The 15,531-nt window shown below is 35.1% G+C and overlaps 1 protein-coding gene across 7 annotated transcripts in view; it reads left to right on the plus strand.

Annotated features, from left to right (window-relative positions):
- The window catches only part of CPS1 (carbamoyl-phosphate synthase 1), a 156,631-nt gene that overhangs the window by 110,352 nt on the left and 30,748 nt on the right, over window positions 1–15,531 (plus strand). For all 7 annotated transcript variants that reach the window (XM_077957513.1, XM_077957508.1, XM_077957512.1 and 4 more), the window contains 4 exons: window positions 8,486–8,627; window positions 9,935–10,000; window positions 10,457–10,520; window positions 12,921–13,102. In XM_077957513.1, the coding sequence (XP_077813639.1) occupies window positions 8,486–8,627; window positions 9,935–10,000; window positions 10,457–10,520; window positions 12,921–13,102 (454 nt within the window). The remainder of the gene's footprint in view (window positions 1–8,485; window positions 8,628–9,934; window positions 10,001–10,456; window positions 10,521–12,920; window positions 13,103–15,531) is intronic.

Consider the following 15,531-nt stretch of genomic DNA (forward strand, 5'->3'; position numbering starts at 1 on the left):
ATGGTGGCAGGTGCCTGTAGTCCCAGCCACTTGGGAGGCTGAGGCAGGAGAATCGACTGAACTGGGGAGGTGGAGGTTGCAGTGAGCTGAGATCACACCACTGCCCTCCAACCTGGGCAACAGAACGAGATTCTATCTAAAAAAAAAAAAGTTATTTATTTTAACAAGGCTCTACGTAATTCTTTCTAGAAGTCAAAGAAAGCTATATTCAAAGTTATATTTATGTATTTGTTGCTTGGTACAACCTACGTGATGTTTGGAAAATTGCTCTGTGGAAACATGATGATTTAAACAAAGATGATAGAGATGTTTTAAAATATAGGACTTTCGAATAAATGTATTTGCAATAACAAATTATAAAACATCAAAGAGTGCCCATTCAATCCCTATTTTCTATGAGGCCTCATAAAGTGTTTCTTTTTATCTGTTAGATTTAAATTCTGTACACATAAAAATCTTATATTCAGGGGAAAATCAAGAGTTTTGCTTACTGAATACATCTTTATTTTGGGGAAGGCATACATTGAATAGATATAAAATTATAAATAAATGTATTCATCAGAAATAACAGAAACAATATTTCATAGTATGGACTTAACCCTTTAGTCTAATTGGCTCAAGCAAAAGCTATTTGATTGGTATCAGCATGCTTTTTTTGAATATAAGAGAATACTTTCTTATCTATGAATTGATATAACTTACTGCTTTGGTTAGGTGGTTTCCATTTGTTTTTCATCTTGGTAAAGATGAAAGGTAAAATTCAAATTTGGTAAAATCAAGGGCAGAGAGAGAGTCACTGCATCTTAAATTAAGAACCATGGCCCGGGGGCGGTGGTTCACGCCTGTAATCCCAGCACTTTGGGAGGCCGAGGCGGGTGGATCATGAGGTCAGGAGATTGAGACTATCCTGGCTAACATGGTGAAACCCCATCTCTACTAAATATACAAAAAAAAAAAAAAAAAATTAGCCAGGCGTGGTGGCGGGAGCCTGTAGTCCCAGCTACTCAGGAAGTTGAGGCAGGAGAATGGCGTGAACCCAGGAGGCAGAGCTTGCAGTGAGCAGAGATCGCGCCACTGCACTCTAGCCTGGGCAACAGAGCGAGACTCTGTCTCAAAAAAAACAAAACAAAACAAACAAACAAACAAAAAAAAACATGAAAAAACAAAATGTGGTTTATTAAGGCTCAAAAATTGCAATTAACCGACATTAAGCTTTTTTTCATCATTATTCCTTGTATTCATAGAACCTAATTATGACATTATATTCAATACTAAATGAGTGGCTTTACCAGAATAAAAGTAATATCATGATATTTCTGGATTATTAGGGTTATTAAAGATTAGCAAAAAAGAAGATGAAATTCAGAAAATTAAAACTTGCCTATTTAAAGATGTCTACTTTATCAGTTTCTCATAAGGTTTCCTTCTTAATGTTGATTTTGCTGTTATTATTACTAGCCTTTAAGGTGAAATATAGTTTTATGTATGCCATTTTTTGAAAACGATTACTTGTAACATTTTAGCCTTATTGTGATAGAATCTGGGTCCACTTAGCACTATTAGATAATTTTCTCGATGCCATATTTTCATGTGAACATTGGATCTAGGTATTATTTTCTCTGTACAAGAAATTTAAAGATTCAGGTCTTCTTAAATTCCTTCAAAGACCTCATTCCTGTATAGAAACAGCCGTGGTACTCAAAAATTAAGACAAAATAGTAGTGTCTACCCAATTGCCTGTGTTTTTATACTTTGCCCTTCTAAATGCCACTCCTATTTTTGAAAATTGTCTTTTGCATTTCTCTTAAGGAAATACGTAGTAACTTGTCTCCCTGAATGAAGAGAGGTGGCAAATAATTTCTCCACTGATAGCATTATTGTGATTGTGGCATGGTCTTGAACCTATGAAATGCCAAAAATAATAAGTGAAGAAGTAAAAAACTCAAGAGAGAGGCTAGTGAGGGTTCATGAGGCAGAGAACATATATCTTACTCAATTTTCTTATTAAAGCAGATGCCATTACTGAACATCAGGCTTAGTTTTTTTCTGCCATTTTGGAGTGTTTGTTTTTTTTCCTTTTTAAAGAGGATAATAATAAAATTGCAAACCCATCCCATAATTGTAGGCCAGGTGGAGTGCTCATTTTCACATTAGAGCTTGTGCAATCTGGAGGGGAAATTTGGTTTAGTATTACTTGTGAGTTGGTGGATCCGATAAAAGCCAGTCAAGTGGAAGAGAGGACTGTGTGAAGTGCGCCTGCTCCCCTGATAATTAGAATGCTGCAGGCGTTCCTCCAGTCAGCTAATAGATTTCCCCAGCTCCTCTGTGCCAGGTGAAAATTTCCTCATTAAGGGGAATTTATTCCATTTCCTTTTATCATTTATTATTGAAGACTAAGTGTGAGTGGAGGAAGTTTCAGAGATGACAGGGAGGAATTTTAAACAACAACAACAACAATATCTACATTGGAAGTCTTAGAGAGCGAAGAGAAAGACTTGTATTGTTTGTAAACCAGAGAACACACCAGAGACTTCTTGCTGTAGAAGCCGAACCATGCTGTCTCACCATTTGAAGATTATGGCAGAGTGTGTAAAAGTCTGATGGTTTGGTTTTAAGGCATTTTTTCCCCCTTCTAAAATTTCAAACTGTCATTTTGTGCTGCTAAGTAGAAAGAAACTGAAGATTATGAAAAGGCCAGCATCACAGCCATTTGGTGTGTTGTTTTACTGTATACATTCTATTATGCAATGATGAAAGTCTAACCTTTTCTAAAGTTTGCCCTTGAACTCTCAAAGCAAAGCAAAATGGCAAGGGAAAGAAAAGTTGTGTATATAATAGCATATTTTAGAGGACATTGTTCTGAAATACAGATTTAATGTGTACATGTTCAAAAGAGTAAAAATAAACATAAAATACTAGTACATACAAACACATATCAAATAACAGAAGGATAATTTAGTATGCATATTTTAAAATTGTGTGCTTTTGTGCAATATGCTTTCTTCAGCTGATCACATTTCTAGCTGGGCATAAAGCTGTCTTGATTTACAACATAATATAAACGGAGTATTCCCTATTGAGGTTTCAAAAAGCAGTGTTGAATTAGAAATTCAGTATTTATATTTCCTTTAGTAATTATTCTGTTTTGAGTTTGTTTCAAATTAAGGTTTTTATTTTTCCTTCAGAAAAATAAAAATGTTATAGCCTTGTTTCAAAAATAAGCATTTACCTAGCTTAATTTTAAAAACAAAAACAAAAACCCACCGTGATGGAAATTCTTTTTGGCAAACAAAATGGAGGGAGCACAATGTGGGCAGATAAAGATGAGGAGCATCTATCTGAGTCTCCACATTATTAAATGAGCTTTGTGTTTGCTTAAGATTATTCATCTTGTATCTGACTCTGAGGAGATTTTACCTGATCTAAATCACTGCCCCACAACTAATGAATTGTGTCTTTGAACTGTCTTTTTTTTTCTTTGATTATAATGGGACACAAAATAAAATTTTGTATCAGAACAAGCTGGGACTAAAGTGAATTTTCTTCTGTGTGTAATGACATATCAGCCAGCCTGGTGTTACACAGAAGAGAGAAAACAGAGGAGAGGAAAGGTGAGGACAATACAGAGAATTGACCGGCTTCCTGTCTTGGCGTTAGGAGTACCTTGTGGAATTAGGCAGCACAGACTGTGGGAAGGGATCTAACTTGTCTGTGCCTCTCTAATGGCTGTGGTGGGTCAGGATCAACAGTGATTTCTCAGTGAGGAGGATTGCTAAGTGCTTTGCAGTATTTCATGATCATGTCTAAAGAGCAGAAATAACCAGAGAGACCATGAATACTATAGAAATTATATCACTTTGAACATCCAATGATCACACATACCCAATATCTGTATTCAAGTTAAGGTAGATGAACATGAATGTACTAATATACCATTTCAATTTAATAATTCTAATTTTCAAGACATTTTAAAATATCGTATTATATTATTGATGTAGTTATTTGAAAATTGGGCAGACGTTAAAGCAGTTTTTGGCTCACCAAGAAAATGTCCTAAGAATCAACTAGTGAGATTAAAATATGCAATGTGCAGGTCTAGCTTGGTACATCTGTTTCAAAATTCTCACCTGGTATGATTTAAGGGGATGGCTATGTAGAAGGTTTTCACTCCCATTCTGAAGTATCATTCACAATCATTATTTTGTGTTACTGTTACTCTTCTCAGACTTTTCCTTTAAATTATGAAAACTCTCTGCTGTGGGAAATGCTACGGACTGGGGAGCAGTAACAATTGAGTTAGTCTGATTTACAGATGACTTTTTTTCCATCACCAGAGCTGAGGACAAAATTAACTCATTTCACTTTTTAATGCACAAGGCCAATTCTTATCAATCAAACTTTTCTTTCTTCTTTCTCATTGTCTCTTCTTTCTTATTATTTTTATTTCTTTGCTGGTAAGTGTGTCCCCAGTTTTATTTAGTAGGTAGAGGAGGAAGACTTTGTATATTTTCTAGAGATGTCTACATATAATCTGTTAGACTCTTGTGGTGAAAAAGAACAAGATAAATTATGTGTATTCCAGAAATGAAAATACTACATTCCTGCATGAAAATACTGCATTGCTGAATGTAGATGAAACAAATGCAAATTTATTGCATCCCTAATAGAAATGTGAAGAATCTAAATTTTTCTTATTTAATACCATTACTTGTAATTTTCATTTTAAACAACATAGCGACCTTTGAAGAACTGACTGGTATTCCATGTAAGAAGGAATGCAAACAAATAATTAAAGACCCCCTAAAAATTATCACAACAAACAAATAGAAAAACCTGACTGAAAAAGCTAAAGATAACTACATGACTTCTGGTTATCTTAGCACTTGAAGAACCTGCACTTGTGGTGCTGCTGTGTTCGCCCATGGTCACAATTATAGATGTGATGGTTCTTTTCAAGGCATGTGTCTTACGTGTATCTGGATGACTGTTCTTCAGAGTTAGGATTTTAGTCATTTAAGTAAAAGTGGTTATTGTTCTAACTTAGAAAAATAGCTTATTTGTCAAGCACTTCCACTGAAACGCTGAGTGCATACTTGCACATAAACAAATGAGTAATTGGTTTGGGAGCATATTCTTGGCAAGGGAAGTAGAAACATACGTTTCTAAAACAAATAGCAACAATAACAAAAAAAAAAGGAAATCTTTCCTCTACTTTTAAAATTAATTTCTCTCTCTCTTTTTTTTCCCCGAAACTAAAAGTAACCACAAACTTTGGTGTTTCTAAGGCTCTCTGAAGCTCAAAAGTCCCCTCTGGGGTAAAGCCTTTCCAGACTTCCCCATTGGAAGCTGGGGGCCCCTGCCGTAAGCCACAGCATCAACTTGTGCACACTTCTCTCATGGCACCTCTCATGATGTAGACATATCAATGGCTATTCGTGCTTCCTAACATCCTCTGACCTCCTAAATGTAAGAATACAATATTTCATCCTCCATCATTAATATAGGCAGCACAGGTCTGATACAGAGCACATATTCACTAAATGTTAAAGCACTAATGAAAGAATGATAATGAATGTGGCTCTGCCCTCACCATCCACTTTCCTGTACACTCTTTCCAACTACAAATCCTCAGTATGTTTCCCTTACGTGCCATGTCCACTGTTGCTCTCAAACAATAGCCAATACTATTGCCATTGTCTATTGTACATCTGTCAACTCTTTTATCTATATATAGTTGAACTTTCTTTTTTCTTTTTTTTTTTGAGGTGGAGTCTCACTCCATTGTCTGGGTTGCAGTGCAGTGGCGTGATCTCAGCTCACTGCAACCCCCACCTCCTGGGTTCAAGTGATTCTTTTGCCTCAGCCTCTCAAGTAGCTGGGAATAACAGACACCTGCCACTATGCCCAGCTAATTTTTTGTATTTTTAGTAGGGATGGGGTTTCACCATGTTGGCCAGGCTGGTCTCAAACTCCTGACCTTGTGATTTGCCCGCCTCGGCCTCCCAAAGTGCTGGGATTACAGGTGTGAGCCACTGCCCCCGGCCAAATTGAACTTTCTTTATAGATCTGTTCTCATCCCTCCACTGCCATAGTATTTCTCAAGTACAGTCTTTCACACTATTATCTTTCTCTGGGCTCACGTAGCACCACATAGCTTATCCCTCCATAAAGTGTTTTGAATCACTATCATTTCATTGTCTCAAATATTGCTTCCGTATCTTCTGGGGCAGCACTGTTCAGTAGAAATTTCTGTGATGATGAAATATTCTATAATCTGCACTTTCTGACACTGGAGCCACTGACCATGTGTGGCTATTGAGCACTTGAAACCTGGCTTTGGTGACTGTAGATCTAAATTTTTAGTTGTAAAAGATTTAATTAACTTTTCAATTTAAATAACCACATGTGGCTAGGGGCTACTATGTTGGATGGCACAGTTCCAAAGCACAGGGCTTGGCACACATACTAAGTCAGCAATAATACTTAATATTGGATCACATTCAAGAATTTAACAGGAAAATCATTGCTCTGAGAGAATGCTTAACAAATACTTGGGAAAACTAAATTCAAAATAAGAATAAAAAGAGAAGAAATTAAATTCAATGGGAGGTTTAACACACTGATTTGAGACAGAAGGGAATTTAGGTTCAATAGGAAAAGCAAATTGACTAGGAAGAACTGTAGCTGCAAAAATTTAAACTAATACTGACATTGGAAAGTCAGAGAAATAGCCATTATATACGCCAGCTTGATTTTTCTTCTCCAAACTCACAATATGAATTAATTAAAGCAGATTAATGATTAGAATGAATAAAATGCAATAGATTTAATCCAATTACATTTTATTAACAGCATTTCATGAAAATGTTTTCTTAATGCAAGTTAGTTCTTCTGGCAATACACTATTTTAATTTCATTGTATTGACTATCAAACTATTATAATTGAATTGTATTGTATTAACTATTACATGAAATAGCTGGCCCACAGGTATCTGGTTAAAGATGCTTTTACAGTAGTATTTTATTTTTCTTTCCCTTAGTTCTTTACAAATTATTTTTGCGTGCATTTTGAAATCTAGTTATGAGCTAATTTTAATCATTTCTTTGTCTTTTCTATAAAATAAAAACCTAGGGAATTGAAGTTTTTATATTTATCCTTCATTTATTTATATTCATAAATTATATTTATAATTAATTTATAAAATATATGCATTTTATTTGTGTTTATATTACTTATATTTATCCTTCATTTATTTATTTTCATCAATGTTTATTGAATGCTCTCTGTGGGCCAGATAATGTGGTCGATTTGGGGAGTAATCTGGTAAATAAGCCAAATGTCTTCTTTACCTTTATGGAACTTAAATCTAGCAGGAAAAAGCCTGATTGATGAATAAAAGTTAAGAGACATTAAAAGTATCAGGTGAAAATGGACATGCTAAACTGTATGGTTCTATGTCCATTGCTTCAAGCAAAAGAGGCAGTCAAAAGCACAAGAAGTTCAGCATGGATGAGAGCAAACCAAAAGGCTTCACAAATAAAGCTTGGCTTTAGTTGGACTTTGAAGGGCTGCTGAGGGTTGGGGAGAAGTTGAGAAGGTAAAAGGAATGTCAAAGGTGTTACAGATGAGAGAAACAATACAAATAAAGTCTACACTATGGACAGGAGCAGGGGGAAAATAAGACAAATCTAGTTTGAGCAGAAAACAATTATAAAATGACAAAACTGTCTTCTCAACGTAGACCGATGGGTGATATTAGTAAGTAGAGGTGATTTATGGAGAGGATATCCAACCTGATGCAATGTTGGGATGCCTAGGTGAAGATGATTCTCGAAGCTCATATGCATAAAGACCTGGAGCACAGGTCAGATGTTGGAGAATAGGCCATGGATTTGGGAATCACCAACCAACCGTGCAACTTGCACCCATGACAGTGGCCGAATTTAGAGAGGGAGAGAGGGAAGACAAAAGCAGGTAACAAAGGGTAGAGCCCTGGCGGGGGAAACCCAAACTAGTAAATGGTAGTTGTGAGTAATAAAGTAGAGTGAGGAGTCACTTAGTGGAAGCCAGAATATCTTTTTAAGAAATAAATAATCAAAAGGGTCTTGTGATGACAGGTTGAGGAAAATGAAAACTGAGAAAGGGCTCCTGGATTTAGAGAGTGAAGTCTCCGATTATTACTAATGAGCACATTTATTAGAACAGTAAATGCACTTGCCATTTTTTATAAAAGCAGCAGGGAAGAGGTCACATAGAGTGTGAAAGCAGGCGATCAGAGATTGTCAGCTTTGCAAATAGAAGACTTCATAGAGGCTGGAAGATTGAGTGGGTTCGTCATTATTTGTGTATTTTTAAAAGACAACAGGACTTAAATATGTTTGAAGGTGGAAAATAAGAAGGCTTGGTGTTTTTGAAATTGAACTTGTCACTGCTTTTTATTGTGTTTGGTCTAAACTTGAATCTCTCTTTTCTATTAAATCCTAGTGAGTCCATTACTGAAGAAACCCTGAAAAGAGCAAAGGAGATTGGATTCTCAGATAAGCAGATTTCCAAGTGCCTTGGGCTAACTGAGGCCCAGACAAGGGAGCTGAGGCTAAAGAAAAACATCCACCCTTGGGTTAAACAGGTAAAAGAGTTTCCCTTTCCCTCCAACCCCCACCAACAGGATTTCTGTGGTAAAATGTAGGCACCCATTCAAAAGGCCATTGTCAATAAAAAGAGGAGTGGGATTAAGAAGTGACACTACTCATCTGGTTGATGCTCATAATGTCACCAATTTTATTGAGCACATGATTAATTTTTACTTAAAAGGGAAAGAAGGAAAGGGCACTAGGTTGTAAAGATAAGAGTGAGTACCTGATTTTCTTGGCCTAACTGAACAAAACAAAACAAAAATTTAAACTCTCTCTCCTCTGCTTTTTGACCTGTGTTCAAATATGTAAGTAGTTAAGAAATCCTTAGTGTAATAGAAGGACTTGAAATTTCCTAGCATGGTGGCTGACCCTCTTGAAAATAATAGTTATCTCCTTTGGCACTAACTTTTTACAGGGTAATACTTTATATTAAGTGCCCCATCATTATGGTTCATTTAGTATTCATTGTGATAGGGCTGGGCATAATGAGCTCATCTAGTATTCATGACAATCACGCATGAACATTCATAGGTGTGCTGTTGTGATTTTTTTTTCCTTTGGCCTTTAATGGAAGGGATGTCTTGGTTTAAAGTACCACCAGCTGGTTTTTGTCCTTTAAAATCATTGACTTTTCTCTGCATGCTCAAGAGGCACATGCATACCCTTAGGTCTCAAGCTTGATGCTAAATATTTTCCACTCAGCAATTATTATCTTTCTTCCTTCTCACCTGCTTTATACCAGCTTGCCCTGTCGGCCCCAAATTCTTGCTCACTAAGCTGAGTTACTGGCCCTTGAGAGTGGAATTGATTTCCAAATATGTTCAGTGAGATCTTGTTCTCCCCCCTGTTCATCCCCTATGGCTTTATGGTATTTGTGTCATCCGAACACTTAGTGCCACAGGCAACTTAAATCCTGTGCATTAATTTGCAAACCAAAGAGATCCTTACATAAAGGTTATTTTACTCAGATTTAAGATTTCATATACAGCTGCTTTTAGAGAGCTGGTGGGGTAAGTCTTCCTAGTAACCAGTTGACTATAGGACCACTTTGCAATGTTCATGAGAGATACTACTACTACTAGTGATCCAACGCCGTGTTTCTCAAGTGATAACTAGACCATATCACTATTATCTCTCTCTTATTTTCAGAATTAGAAAGCAATTCCATGGGTCATACATTTTCCTGTCTGCATACTTTACAGTAATAGGAATTAAAGGAATATATACATATATAAAGCAAAAAACATTTAGTCTTGAACAAATTATAATAACATTCTTGTTTATTTGTTTTCTCTTACAGATTGATACACTGGCTGCAGAATACCCGTCAGTAACAAACTATCTCTATGTTACCTACAATGGTCAGGTAGGAATGGGCAAACTGGCATATCCAGAAAGCACTAGATTTGGTAGACAGTTCACACTAGGGAATATATATTTTTTACCTCTTTGGATATCTAGGTAATAAAAAATGGCATCATGTGTGAGATATGATTATATGTTCCTGTACTCAGTCTTTTAAGAACTGCCTTAAGATAATGAAATCAAACAAGTGAAAAATTAAGGACAATGACTATGTGATCATACAATTATGCTATGTTCTCATGACTATTTAATTTAAAAATATTGTGCCATATCTATTTTTTATAAATAAGTAGGACTTGTATAACTTTATATTTATGGGTTTCCAGAGACTAATAGAGAATACACGTTAACAAGAGGAAGAATGAGAAATACATACTTAATGATAGGACAAATAGTTTAATTAAATGGAATAATAACACATAATGATTTCCGCATCTTCCTTTTCTTATTTCCTCAGGAGCATGATATCAATTTTGATGACCATGGAATGATGGTGCTAGGCTGTGGTCCATATCACATTGGTAAAATAATAAATTATATGTATATAGGACTTTACACAATTTATATAGTTTTATTCATGCATGTTAATTTCATTATTCCAAGAACTGTGTCAAATAAATGCTATAATATATGTTTTGCACATTAGGAAACTGGGGTTCAGAAAAATAAAACCCAAATATATACAGCTATTTAGTAGTAGAGTGGGATTCAAATGCAGGTCTCAACTACAAATTCTATCTCCTCTCATTTCACCGTGTAACTTAATTTTCACCCTTTTTAACTGAATTGAGCCTCTCGCTGGAGTTGGGATTGGATTAGACATTGATCTTTTATCTTCTAGCATAGTTTTTCATAAGGATCTACATTTACTCAAGGACTTTATACATTAGCCAGAAATTATATCACAGATACCATGTCTGACCTCATCCTATGGAACATATATGACTTTTGTTTACATCAAATGCAAAAATCTTGTTTCTTTGGTGCACGGGTAGAGCATTATATAGGCAAATTAAAACGTAATCACCAGAAATTATGACATTTCTCTCCAGCCAATTAAATAACCACTAAAGATGATTACAAATGCAAGTATGTATTTTAATGGACAGTGATATTAGTCAACATATGGATTTAATATTTAATCTCCACAAAGCATTATAATATGGAAATGATAGAATCTATGATTTAAATATATGTAGTCTTACTCTATTACTTTAAGCATAGTTTACTTTAGTTTTTACAATGAACTAAGAGGTTCAGGATATGTTAGTTTACCAATCTTTGGACAAATCTTGAAGTAGGACAAAAATGTTTATCTTTACCACTCTAGTCATTGTCTTAGTCCATTTGTGCTGCTGTAACAAAATACCTGAGACTGGGTAATTTATCAATAAATTCTCACAGTTCTAGGGGCTGGGAAGTCCAAAATCGAGTGCCAGGAAGTTCAGTTGTCTGGTAAGACATAGGTTTCTGCTTCTAAGATGGCACCTTAAAACTTGTGCTTCCCACAAGGAATGCATGGCAGAAGGTACAGGAGCACAAAGGGAACAAGTTCCCTCCATCAAACCTTCACCCTCAGTTTTTTCTGAGACAGGTCTTACTGTGTCACCTGGGCTGGAATGCAGTGGTATGATCATGGTTCACTGTAGCCTTGATGTCCTAGGCTCAAGCACTCCTCCCACCTCAGCCTCCTTAGAAGCTGGGCCTGTAGGTGTGTGCCATCATGCTTGGCTAATTTATTTTTATTTTTATTTTTTGTAGAGATGGAATTTTTCTGTGTTGACCAGGCTAGTCTCACACTTCTGGACTCATGAGATCCTCCTGCCTCAGCCTCCCAAAGTGCTGGTATTACAGGCAGGAGCCACTATGTCCAGCAAGCTTTCTATAATGGAATTAATCTATTCATGAGGGATCTGCACTTATGAACTAAAACCCTCCTACAAGGCCCCACCTCCCAGCACTGTTGCACTGGTGACTAAGTGTTCCAACACATGGATTTCAGGGGACATGTTTAGACCATGGCAGTTATCTTATGGCTAAATAGCCTGACCATTTCACCAGCATCTACCTGTCTACTCTCTGGAGTACTTTTTCTTCCTTTTCAAATTTTACCTATTTATGCAGTAATTCTTCATTACATCAGGATCCAAAGACTAATCAAGCTAATAATCAAGTGTGTGCTTACTTAGCATTAATATGCCAGTATATTTGAATAACGTATTTTCACAAGAATTTTTAGAAGACAATATCTTAATGCAAAGAATTAGTACAAGTCTGTGGACTTTCAATTCTATGGCATCCCAGTAGACGTGATATTTCGAGGTGTTTAGGCCATTATTACACTTCAGATTTCTTTATAGAAGGTCACTCACTCTGCATGGGTGGCCTTGCCAAGTTTAAAAGGATATGCTTGGAAAGGATAGGACTTTTCTATCAATCAGGATATGTCAGAGCTGCAAGGCACCTCAGGGATCATTAGGTTCAGCCCTCAGACAGTAGATTAAATGGAAAGGCTGAAAAAAGGGCTCAAGTATCCTGATCACTGGATTAACTATTTTTGTGTATTGAGGTCAATGTATTCACTTTGAATTTCTTTTCAGTAGGTGAGGGTTATTTTTATCATTAAAATTACCTGCCATTAACATTGAAGTTCTAAATATTTCAAATATTGAGATTTTCTATTGCAGAATTTAGCATATATGACAAGCCAATATTTCCTTGCTGTTTAATTTGTACCTGTTTCTCCTACTACTAATATAGCATGCATCATGGATTTGAAATTTATATTTTGGAGTTTAAACATTGAATTGAAAGTCATTAGCTTCCTTAGCCTGGACTGACGGGTGATACATTTCTGCTTCTTTTTGTATTGTAACTTTGTGCTTCTCTTACCCCTTTTGCCAATCTCATTGTCTCTGCAGGCAGCAGTGTGGAATTTGATTGGTGTGCTGTCTCTAGTATCCGCACACTGCGTCAACTTGGCAAGAAGACGGTGGTGGTGAATTGCAATCCTGAGACTGTGAGCACAGACTTTGATGAGTGTGACAAACTGTACTTTGAAGAGTTGTCCTTGGAGAGAATCCTAGACATCTACCATCAGGAGGTAAGAAAAGAAAAACAGAAAAAAAAAAGAAAAAAAGAAGATAGCTATATGCAGTATACACTTTATATATATGCATTCAGGTATGTAGATATATATTATAATTCCCCTTAGAAGAAAGAACTGCCAGTGGCATCCATTGTCTTATTTTGTAGTAAAACTCTAAAAAAAAAAAAATCACTCCATTCTTATATTTTTGAGCCCCTGGCACAGAGTGATTATTTTTCACATAAAGTTTACTTTTTCTTTCTAAGGGTTTCAGCTAGATTGAAAACTCTACTTGATAACATGTGCCAGATACATATTAACTAATGCAAGATGATCCCTCATAAATATCTTGCAGAGTGATTTAATTGGTCGTCTACACATACAATAAACAGCCTCTTTCTAGTTTGTGTGATGTGGTTTAATGATGAACAGTTCACTGAAAATAGTCAATTGTTCAAAAAAGACCAGTTAATTCCTTGTTCCATCAGATGAAGCCATTAGTCTTCAGTTTAAGATCAATGAGTTCATTGTGAATAATTTTGCTTCTTTTATAGCTTTCATTTACAGTTGCTCCTCCATTCCCATCCCAATATTACTGAGTATCTTCACTGTGAATTCATGGGATTGCAGATTACTATAAGACTGTAGCACAAATTAAATTATCTTATAATTAAAACAAAAACTACTGGAAAATTTTAGAGTGATGTCCAGTAGTTAGGCCTTTGATATTATTACAGTTACTATTATTACTTTTTAACAGAAAATCATCTCTGTGTTGAAAATATAGTCAATTAGAGGGAAAAAAGTACTAAATTGGAGCCAAAATACTTAAATTTTAGTTTTGACTGACAACCTCATTGATTTCTTTAAGTTACATAAATTCTCTGTGTTTTATCTTTATTTTAAATGAATCATATGAGTATAAACACATGCCACTTGCAAATACTGTGAAGTTAACGTAGAGTTTATGGCTGAAGTCAGATTGTAAAGTATGAAGTATAGTGCTAGAATAATGTTATTATTTTACTATTACAAAACAAAGTAGACAAGTTTAGGAAGGATGTATAATTATAGTTGTCTACTTGGGCCTGGCCTACTAATCCTTTCATAAAATTGATCCATTAAATAGAATATATAGCATTTTTTTAGACCTATCTCTGACATGGTTGTTTTTAAATCACTCCTTAATATTCATTTCAGAGACAGGTGGGCATCAAAATAAGTGTACCCTACAAATATTTCTTGAATATTTTATAAATCCAGGTTCAGTATGATAGACACCTAGGAAAACAGGTTCAAGACATTAACAATAAAACTAGTATCTGTGATATAAATGTGAAAAATCAAATACTAATTTAAAAATATTAAAAAACATTACAGATGATAGCAGCAGGCATTTTTGCATATAATTAATTATGTCCTCATGAAATGGTTTCAAGAAAGATGAAAAACCTCTGTGACTGCTTTTGGATACAATTATACATGGCTCTTAATGAGATTTGTTTACTAAAACTGAAGTCAGTGTTACAGAAAGAATTAAGTTGGGCCTTCTTTGAAACTAATTTGTATTTAAAATATAATATTACTATATATTAGGAGGTAATTTAAAATATGCTAGAGGACATAATATGATGTACATATGTAAATGTAGACAATGGTACTTCTGTCACAAAACAAGTTAAATGAATGGATTAATGACAGACATTAATTAGTGATAGGCAAAACCCATTAGAGAATGCATGACTCAAGACAGAATTAAGGTTCATTTATAGCATTTGGCTTAATTGTAATTAAATGTAATCCTAAAATACTGCCTAAACTATAAAACATCTTTTACTAAAATGTAAATTAGTAAAATACAAAGCATCATCCTTCTCATTGGCAGGTGTACAGATAGAATTTTATAAATTGGAGACAATTCATAAAATTCCAAAAACCAGGGCCATTTGTAATGAGGCAAATACTATTTCTGTTAGAAAGATAAATTTTCTCACGTTACATTCTTTCTGTAATACATCTAATTTGTGCATAAAAATAAGGACTAACCAAAGTGATTAGTGGCCGGGATAAGTTAAGATATTCTCAAATAAATTTGAAGCATTTCCTTTTAATGTTTTTCTATTGAAAATATGTTTCTGGTATGATTGCAACTTGGATATTGTTTCAGAAATATTCTTGTGCTGTGGTAGGTTAGTGCTATCAGGTTTAAAAAAACAGAAAACTAACATGGGTAAAAAGGATGCAAACAGATCTAGGTATGATTAATGGAATTTTGGGAGCTTAATGGAATTTTGGGCCTAAATATTTTAGAAATCTACTAAACAATATTCAAAAGTTATAAGATTTTATTTCAGTAGGTTTCTTGAAACTATTCAGGCATAATGGCTAGGATAAGGATGATGATTTACCTGTGTGGGTTACCAGGTTCTCATCCCTATGTTCCT

The sequence above is a fragment of the Macaca mulatta genome, chromosome 12 (assembly GCF_049350105.2).
Source record: "Macaca mulatta isolate MMU2019108-1 chromosome 12, T2T-MMU8v2.0, whole genome shotgun sequence".
NCBI classification, from domain to species: Eukaryota; Metazoa; Chordata; class Mammalia; order Primates; family Cercopithecidae; genus Macaca; species Macaca mulatta.